This window comes from Populus alba, chromosome 1 (genome assembly GCF_005239225.2).
Source record: "Populus alba chromosome 1, ASM523922v2, whole genome shotgun sequence".
Classification (NCBI taxonomy): Eukaryota; Viridiplantae; Streptophyta; class Magnoliopsida; order Malpighiales; family Salicaceae; genus Populus; species Populus alba.
In genome coordinates, this window is record NC_133284.1 from 31,658,180 (window position 1) to 31,668,300 (window position 10,121).

The window sequence follows — 10,121 nt, forward strand, 5'->3', positions numbered from 1 at the left end:
AATTAATTTAAGTTAAAGATCTATTTAATCTTGAATATTTAGAAATATTTTAAATTTTGAAATTATATTTTTTTGACATTATGTTTGTATTGCGTAATTTATAATTAATTTATTTTGAATTTGAATCATGTTTGTTGAATATATATGTGTGTGTGAATAATACAACTTCAAAACAACATATCGAAGCACTCCGAAATTAAAACATTTCATTCCAATTGAAAAAACAAAACAACGAAATTGATAACCTTGATATGAACGAAAGAAATTATCAATATAATTAAAATAATTGGTGAGGAAAAACTTTTCATGTTAATAATGAATCTTTTTCTTTTCCTTTCTTTTCCACCATTCCTTCCTTTTTTGTTTTCTGGATTGGTCCTTCAAACTTTTTGATAGCACCTCAAATCTTTTATTTTCCATTTACGTCTTTTTTTACTGGAGGCTTCAAACTTTTTTCATTTGCATAGGCTCTTTTGCTTTCCATTTAATAATTAATTTGGTATTTCAAAATTAACATCGAAGAATCATAAAACAATATTTATAATTATGAACATGTTAAATAATACGAGATAGATAAAATATATATAAAAAAATGCAACATCAAGTAAAGACACAATCCATATTTTATGTTTCACTATATTTTTTTTTTATCATTTTTTTATTCGTAATTTAATCATTTTATATTGAGTTGAAATTTAATTCAATTATTTTTTACTTTATATAAGGCTCTCGTTGTGTTAATAATAGATTTTAATGTTGTTTAATGTTTAATTTAACAAAATAAAATTTAATTATATTAATTCAAACCAATTAAAATTTTAAAAAATAATTTAAAACTGTAATAAATATTCATAATTTTTTTATAGGAAATAACATCCATGTCTCGGTTTTCTAGCTCAATCTTCGACTAATAATTCATAAATTTATTATAATTTATTAACATATAAAACTTTTAATTTATTGTATTATAAATTTTTTAGTTTGTAGTTAAAATTTTTAAATATCATAAAAAAAACATTAACATCCCTCACGTTTTTTTGAAGCCGAGAAAAAAAAAACTCTATCATGTAGTGTAACACGTGGAATCAGACTAATTTAAATAATGAGGAGTGAAAGAAAATAATTGTCAATAAAGTTAAAATCACATTTATAAATGATAAAATTGTTATTTTGTTAGGTGTTACTTCCACTTTAGAGAAAGGTTTACGTGGGCCATCGCAGGATTTATTTTCCCCGCAGTCTCTTTTATACTCCCCAACAACAGAAAATATCTTGAAAATTGCATTTCCCCCCTCATTTTCTTTCCCTCCACTTTCCACCCTTTCCGGACACTCTTGGCTATTGATTCGTTGAGAGGGGAAAAACATACGTAATAATAATTGGGATGGCAACGGTCTATACTCTATAGATTAGATTCTTTATATGTACACGTTTTCTATTATTTATAAGATAAAAAACTTAGATATTTATATAATATTCATTGAGTTTCGAGCATCAACATGGAAATTCATTGCCTTATTTATTATAAAAAAAATAACAGTGTATATGTTTAAGTTGTATATAAAATGTAAAAGGTTACCTTTTAAAAGCACACCATAAATACATTACCTTTAAAAAACAAGATTGGTTAAGCTTGCATCCAAAGGTTTTTTTTTTTTATCTTTTTAAATTGTTTTTTTTTTCCTTGATAGATAAGCTTATAGGGGTGACTTGGTCTTTTGCTTAAAATGAATCCTATTAAAACAAAGAAAATTTGTTAGTGTGTGCATATGGGTGGTACATGTGGCGTCATTTACTTTCGATCGTTGCCTTTCATGATGATGTTAGAAACGCCTCTCCATCTTTTTTATGTTGCTGCCAGGCATATACATGGGGTGCGGTGGATGAGCACTAACAAATTTTTTTTTATCCTTTTTTTTTTTTCATTGTAAAAATATAGAGGGGTTATTTAATTTATTTTTTATTTTTAATTACAATTTTTTTTATTGAATGTTTTATTTTCTTTTGCCCCTCTTTATTTAGTTTCATTTAATTTTTATATCAGACTCAGTCCTTATTTTTTTATTTTTCTAATTGATTTTTTTCAATCTTGTCCTGCAACATTTGATTTTAAATTATTTTTATATAAAATATAACCCCTATTTTTTTAATTGTTATTTAGTTTTTTTTTTCAATTTTATCCCTTAATATATTAATGATTTAAATTATTGCTTTGTAATTTTTTAAGGTTTGCTTTTTGCGGGGTTAGTCCCATACTCAAGACTCGAGCCATGGATTTTAAAGGTTAACATATATTGGATTTTTTTAAAAAAATTTTATTCTTCAAGATTTAATATACAGGGAATTGGTCTTCATGTTGTTTTTTTTTAAATATTTTCAAGAAATTATCCCAATTATATGATCATTATCATAATATTATTGAGTTAACTTGGATTTTTTTGTTTTTTTTTTAAAATGCTTTCTCACCAATATCATCTTTTAATATTAAATTGTTGGGTAACTGAACTCCATAAATTTATTTTGTATGTTTTTGATAAGGTAACCTTGATATGATAATTAGATCATAAATTTAACATGCTAACCTGAATGTGCTGAAGTTGGGTTTTTCTATTATTTTTTATATGGATAATTTTTTTTATCATTGTATTTTTTAATTTATATTAATTAAATTGATAAAATTTATTAAACATAATTAAGTGAATAACTCAAGTCTTACTGGCAGCTTAGCTCGGACCGTATCTAGTCACTATCAAACGGCATCTAACGGGCCAAAAGAAAAAGAGAGGGAAACAATCATAGCCGTCCGATTCACACAGCTTGCTCCTGACCTTCTTTTTATATACGCACGGATTTTACCATCCCTGCACTACACTCCTCTCCCGCTCCCTCTCACTTGCTAGATCGAGGCTAACTCTCACTCGATCGCCGGAATCCTCACCGGAAGCGCCTCCCTGTCACACCGTTTTCTGATTTCTCAACGGTGAGTTTTCATTTCCAGATCTGATTCCTCTCTCATTTCAAGTCCGTCTGGATACCGAGAAAGAACATAGAGAAACCGCAAAAAGCTGAATTCATTCTGTTCTATCTTTCCGATTTGAACTTGTGGATTCAATGCTTTGTTTTCTTAGTTGTCGCGGCTTTCATTTGCTTGCATTTTCTCATAAACCAAACAGGCTGGATCGGTGACAACACTCTGTTTTAAGCTACTAGTGTGTTTATCTCCGCTATTTTTAGTAATTTAATTGTTCTTTGCCAACAGTATCTTCTCCTTCGAGGATGTGAAATTTGTTTCGAATTTCGCCTGCTGTTTTTTTTTTTAAAATCAAAATCGTACTTTTAAATAGAGTCTCGGATCTGATGTCTCCGTGCAATTTTTTTTTCCGAGAGTGCTTAATATTTTTTATCCGGCTTGCCTTTTTTATTTCTGCAGAAATATAACATAAAAAATGAGAGAAATCCTTCACGTTCAAGGAGGACAATGCGGTAACCAAATCGGTTCCAAGTTCTGGGAGGTTGTTTGCGCTGAGCATGGAATTGATCCCACTGGAAAATACACTGGATCCTCTGACCTTCAATTGGAGCGTGTCAATGTTTATTACAATGAGGCCTCATGCGGACGATTTGTCCCTCGCGCTGTGCTTATGGATCTTGAGCCTGGTACTATGGACAGTGTGAGGACTGGTCCCTATGGCCAGATCTTTAGGCCTGATAACTTTGTGTTTGGACAGTCTGGCGCTGGAAACAACTGGGCCAAGGGTCATTATACTGAGGGTGCGGAGTTGATTGATTCGGTTCTTGATGTTGTGAGGAAGGAGGCGGAGAATTGTGACTGTCTTCAAGGTATGTGTTGTTATGTGCGATGAATGGTTGTTGTTCGGCAAATTTGATTTTTAAAATTTTCGAGTAGTTATTAATGAATTTTCTTTATTACGTGTAGGATTTCAAGTTTGCCACTCACTCGGTGGAGGAACTGGTTCTGGGATGGGGACTCTTCTGATTTCTAAGATCAGAGAGGAATACCCTGATAGAATGATGCTCACTTTCTCTGTGTTTCCATCACCCAAGGTTTCTGATACTGTTGTGGAGCCATATAACGCCACCCTTTCTGTTCATCAGTTGGTTGAGAACGCTGATGAGTGTATGGTGCTTGACAATGAGGCCTTGTATGATATTTGCTTCAGGACTCTCAAGTTGACTACTCCTAGCTGTAAGTGCATTTTGGTCTTAAAACTAGCTTTACGTGTTTGTTACACAAATTTAGTAGCATGCTTGTTTTGGTGCCTAACACATTCGGATTTTTGTGATCCAATTCTGATTAAGCCATAATTTGTTTTCATAAACTTGCATTAGGCTGGGGTTGGCGGGTTCGGGTTTTGTTATCTGATTGTCTGAAATATATATCTTTATCAAGGCTTGAAATCAAGATTGAGATGGATGTGCATGGTTTAATTATGTGTCATTGTTCCTTTCTGCTGAACACCTGGTCTACACTGCTTGGTCATGTATAATAGCATTTATGTATTAGCTTGGACACTTCCTCATTTCCCTTGTTGTTTGTTTATATTCTCCACTTGCTTACAAGGCGGCCTAGTTTAGTTGCTTTGATGTTCTGAGGTGATGATTTCATCTGCGGTTTTCCTCTTGCTTTGACAGTTTCTTAATTACGAATTTTGGCTTTTTGCAAGCTGTATCTTACTCCCTCTATCTGCTTGTTGTAATGTACTTTATAAAATGTGGTCGTGCCCCTTATTTTGGTTGGAAGTGTGGTAAATGTTGCTTTTCAAAATGATTTTTGCTTTAGATGAGATTTTAAAAAATGCTTGAATAACTTTGGGTTGTTGACAATTGTTGCAGTTGGTGACCTCAATCATCTGATTTCTGCAACAATGAGTGGTGTCACTTGCTGCCTGAGGTTTCCTGGGCAGCTTAACTCTGATCTTAGGAAGCTTGCAGTGAACCTCATCCCCTTCCCCCGTTTGCACTTCTTCATGGTTGGATTTGCTCCTCTGACTTCACGTGGTTCTCAGCAGTACCGGGCACTAACTGTCCCAGAACTCACCCAGCAGATGTGGGATTCCAAGAACATGATGTGCGCTGCAGACCCACGCCATGGTCGCTATCTGACTGCCTCAGCCATGTTCAGGGGTAAGATGAGCACCAAAGAAGTTGATGAACAGATGATCAATGTCCAAAACAAGAATTCATCCTACTTTGTGGAATGGATTCCAAACAATGTCAAGTCCAGCGTGTGTGATATTCCTCCAATAGGGCTTGCAATGGCATCCACCTTCATCGGAAACTCAACCTCCATCCAGGAGATGTTCAGGCGTGTGAGCGAGCAATTCACAGCTATGTTCAGGAGGAAGGCTTTCTTGCACTGGTACACGGGGGAAGGCATGGATGAGATGGAGTTCACCGAGGCTGAAAGCAACATGAATGACCTCGTGTCTGAATATCAGCAATACCAGGATGCAACTGCTGAGGATGATATTGACTACGAGGATGAGGAGGAAGAAGAGGCTGCTGAGATGTAAAGAAGTGTGAGCGGTCCGGTCCGGCGACCCATTTTGCAGTCTTGCTGCATAAATGTGTGTACTCTTTTAATTGGTTATGGGTGAATTTCCGGTTTCCAACGGAGAGTAGTGTATGGATTGTAGAGTTGGAATAGTGCTTGCTTTTCCTTCTAGCTGTAATATTTGTTAAATATAACGAGGTTGATTTGGGTTGGGTTGTGTTACTATTCATATTTGTTTCTGAATTCTCGCGTTACTCTTGCCTCTGGTCCTAGCAGTCGTCGAAAATAGAACACCACATGATTGTTTAGGCAGCGTTGATGGTGGAGGACGCAGGACAGGTAAGAAGACACTGTTACAGCCAAGAATGCTTTTCAGGCTAGTACGTATTTTGAAAATAAACGGTTAATTAATGGTCTCATAAAAAAAAAAGATGATGGAAGACATCTACCGCTGTTAAAATGCCGATGCAAATTCTTCAGTTGAAAACTGGAGAAGGAAAAGACACGAAGGGAGTGCAAAGGAAACGGCATAAATCCAAGGCAAATGTTTCTGGACAAAATAAGGTGCACGGAAATAAAATGGTCAACGCAGCACAGCAGGATCCTGGAGGAGAGAGAGACTCCATGTGAAGCAACGTGTTTCCTTGGCAGTAGTTCTTTAGCATTTTATCACCTATATGATAGCTTGGAAGAACAAGAGAGAATAATAGCCTCACAGCTAGCATCAGACCATTCAATTAAGTTACACCAGATTTCCGTCCTTTTGGCGTAACATGTGAGTCTGCAACTCTATATATATTCAAAGGGACCTGTCAGGTGTCCCCACCAGACTCTATTTTCTTCTCGTCTGTTTCCTCAATTATTAAGCATTACTCTACTATAAAAGCGTGTGCTGTTCAGCATGCAGGGCTCCACTGTTTAAAAGCGTGTGTTGTTCAGCATGCAGGGCTCCACTGTTTATCTTTCACGCATCAGTACATGCTTGTCTGGTGTTATAGGTTTGTAGAAAAAATAAAAATAAAAATTATATGGAAAATAATTATTATAATTCATAATATTTTTTTTAAAAAAAACTACAAAACTAAATTTTTAACTAAATTAATATTTAATTAATAAAATGAATACAAAAATTTTTGAAAAAATTCATAACAAAAAAAATAAAAGAAAAAAAAAACTATGCAGGGAAACAGGTAGTAATCTATAGTATTTCATAAAGAAATCTATAATTATAATTTTTAATCAGCTCAATATTAAAAATAATAAAATCAAGAAAGATAATTTTGAAAAAATTCATAAAAAAAAAAAATCATGTGGGGGAATAATGTAGCAATCCATGGTGTTGTAAAAAAAAAAAACTACAAAGCTAAATTCTCAACCAGCTCAATATGAAAAAAAAAAAATCGACAAAGACAATTCTGAAAAAAAAACATAAGAAAATTATTTTAAAAAACTATGTGGGGAAACACTGTAGCAATCTATAAAGTCTTTTTTTTAAAAAAAAAACTACACAACTAAATTCTCAACCAACTCTATATTAAAAAAAAAAATCAACAAAAACAATTCTGAAAACAAAACACAAAAAAATGGAAAAAAGAACAAGACAATTTTGGAAAAAAAAAGCAAAAAAAATGGAAAAAAAAATGTGAGGAAAGTTAAAGCTAGATTCTCAACTAGCTCAATATTAAAAAAAATCAACAAGGATAATTTTGAAAAACAAAACACGTGGGGAAACACTTTAGCAAAACAAAAAACCATGTAGGGAAACATTGCAACAATCCATGATATTTTAAAGAAAAAAACTACGAAACAAAATTCTTAACTAGCTTAATATGAAATTTTTTTTTGACAAAGACCATTTTGAAAAAAAAAAACATATAGGGAAACATTATAGTAATTCATAATGTTTTAAATAAAAAAACTACATAACTAAATTTTCAACTAATTCAATATTAAAAAAAGATCGACAAAGATAATTAAAAAAAAAAAACAACACTAAAATAAAAAAAACAGCAATATTGGGAAAAAAAAAGAAAAAAAAACATGTAAAACCCAAAAAAAAGGGAAAAAAAAAAAAAACAAATATGGGGAAAGACAAAAAGAAGAAGAAGAAGAAAGACAACACAAAAAAAATGAAAAAAAAAAATACATGTGAGGAAAGCTACAATACTTTCCCCACGCGTTTTAGAGTATTTGTCAATGAGTTGTGTAAAATTTTGTATATATTTTTAATTTGATTCTTGTTTATTTTTTCAATGATTTAGTTCTAATAGTAAACTAATTGATTTTGATTTTTTATGAAAAAATAGGATTAAAAAAAGATGGACCAAAATGAAAAAGACATAAAATATGAACTACATACTATAAGTTTCGCAAAAGATACCTTTTGGTTCTTAAACTTAAAAAATCATGAAAATTATACAATTTCAGTACCTCAATATATTTTAATTCAATTTTGGTATAAAAATTTAGTTTTGTTATTTTTCAGTCTCTAGTCGAGAGAGAAGAGAGAGATGTCATCAAATTCTGGTGGTCGAGAGAAAAAAAATATTGTTGACACCAATTTAGGCAACAAAAACAAACGATATTTATGTTAAATGATTTTATTTGATGAGGACATTTCGTATTAGGCATTTTGTTTTTTACCTTTAAAGTTTGTGAAAAAATAGATTTGAGCTCGAGTTGATTTTAATTCTTGGAGTGATTTTTTGAGGTCATAGATAGATTTATCGTGATTACTACAATACTTTATATGTCTTTTGACTAAAAAACAAGTTGAAAAATAGGTTTTTGGGTAAAAAAACTTAAGTTTTGATTTTTCAATCACCATAATGATAGAAATGTAGACAAATCAAACGATGTGTTATTTGAATTTTTTTTCTAGAAAAAATTGAGGTAGGCGGCATGCCGTCCATTATAGTTGTAAACATAAAAGATTAAAGCGTGAGCCCTAACAAAAAGGGCCAAGGGTTGGTCTTTACGCTCTCTCTCTTTTTATTTTTTATTTTTTTAAATTAATAATTTTTTATGATTTTATCTCTATTTTTTAAATTTACATGTAAATTAGTATCCTTATCTCTTTGTCCCTCTCTCTCTTTTTTGTATGGAAGACCTTTTTTAAATGAAAATTATTTTTTTAGTTATGCTTTTAATTTCAAAATTTTTTTCTGATTCATCTATAATTTTTTCTTATCTTTTGTATAAATAAATTTGATTTTTGAAAATAAAAAATTATTTTTAGATAATATTTCTAATATGTGTAGCATTGCATAATGGTTTTTTTTTTCATTTTATTTTATTTTATCAATTTAATTTGTGTGTCTATTTCTATTACTGTTTACTTCAATAAAAATATTATTTTAATAAATAAATTAGAAAACATAACCAGTTAAATATCTTATTTTTCGAGATTAAATATCTTGATTTATATTTATCTCGTTCAATTTAATTTGTGTGTTTATTTCTATCGTTGCTTGTTTAATGAAAAAAATTATTTCAATAAACAAACTAGCAAATACAACCGGTTAAATGTCCTGTCTTTTCTGATCAAATATCTTGATCTATACTTGTTTTTTTAATTTTTCAAGTTTTATTTTTATATATCATTAATTATTATTTATTTATTAATTCGTACAAATAGTTCTTGATTTATTTGATTATATGTATCCATAAAATTCTTAATTTGAGCTTAGAATTTTTCAAATTAGAAAAAAATATTGAAAAATCTGCATATACAATCTCTTTATAAAAAGTTAAAATCGGAGAACATAACTAGTGTATCCTAAATCCTGTCCAATTTTTTGAAATCCAGATAGAGGATGATGCCAATTACTCATTCCCTTTCAACGAGGCGCTGATTTAAGATTTGAATTCTTTAAAATTAGTCAAAGAAAGAACATAAACACCCCCTCCCCCCCTAATTGCACAGTCCATACTACATCTTTTAAGACTAATTCATTCTCGCAATGTCGGGAAGGATGCCGGCAAAAAAGTGCATAAACCCAGGAGGCTATGCAATTTCAAGTTTAATTTATATAAAAATGATAACCAAATAAAAATCAAACTTAATAAAAAAATTAAATTTTAAAAGTTAAAATTAAAAATAAATATTTATAACAAAATATATATAATAATTAAAAGTTTAAGGATTAAACAAATAATATGATATTTCTAATTTTTTTATAATTTTTAAAAAATATTTTCCGTTTAAACTAGAAAACCTTCATACGTGAACCTGAGAACGTCTTAAAATTAAGGAAGCGAGAAGACAATCTCGGAGGCAAACAGCGCCGTTCCCCCCCATCGGACCGCCCTGTAGAGAGTCTGCTTTTGGATAAAAAATCACTCTCGCATTCAGGGACCTAGGCGATGGCAGCATGCTTGGCTCTAAATCTAAGCAAGGAATCAGTTGCCATTAATGGCGAGGATTAGTGGAGGAGGGAGGGAGTGTTAATTAAGCTGCTTTAGGTACAGAGTCTGGATCCCGTGATTATGATGTTGAATCCATAAGAGATAAGAAGGAGAGTAGCTGACAGTTCACATGGGGACATCGTCGCCTCATGTGGCCCTTCTAGCAAAGCTCTTTCCCACCTTTTCTTATTTGTCCTTT

The 10,121-nt window shown here is 31.4% G+C and overlaps 1 protein-coding gene across 1 annotated transcript; it reads left to right on the plus strand.

Moving 5' to 3' along the window:
* Positions 1-2,827: 2,827 nt before the first annotated feature.
* Positions 2,828-5,758, plus strand: LOC118047130 (tubulin beta-4 chain). Its single transcript, XM_035056329.2, has 4 exons — positions 2,828-2,980; positions 3,431-3,840; positions 3,938-4,207; positions 4,855-5,758. Exons 2-4 carry the CDS (start codon positions 3,447-3,449, stop codon positions 5,532-5,534), a joined length of 1,344 nt encoding a protein of 447 aa, XP_034912220.1. The 5' UTR covers positions 2,828-2,980; positions 3,431-3,446; the 3' UTR covers positions 5,535-5,758.
* The last annotated feature ends 4,363 nt before the right edge of the window (positions 5,759-10,121 follow it).

Excerpts from the sequence above, each read along its gene's own strand:
- LOC118047130 (XM_035056329.2), top strand. The coding sequence starts at position 3,447 with ATGAGAGAAATCCTTCACGTTCAAGGAGGACAATGCGGTAACCAAATC. Across the intron at positions 3,841-3,937 it reads GAATTGTGACTGTCTTCAAG|GATTTCAAGTTTGCCACTCA; the intron begins GTATGTGTTGTT and ends TATTACGTGTAG. Across the intron at positions 4,208-4,854 it reads CAAGTTGACTACTCCTAGCT|TTGGTGACCTCAATCATCTG; the intron begins GTAAGTGCATTT and ends CAATTGTTGCAG.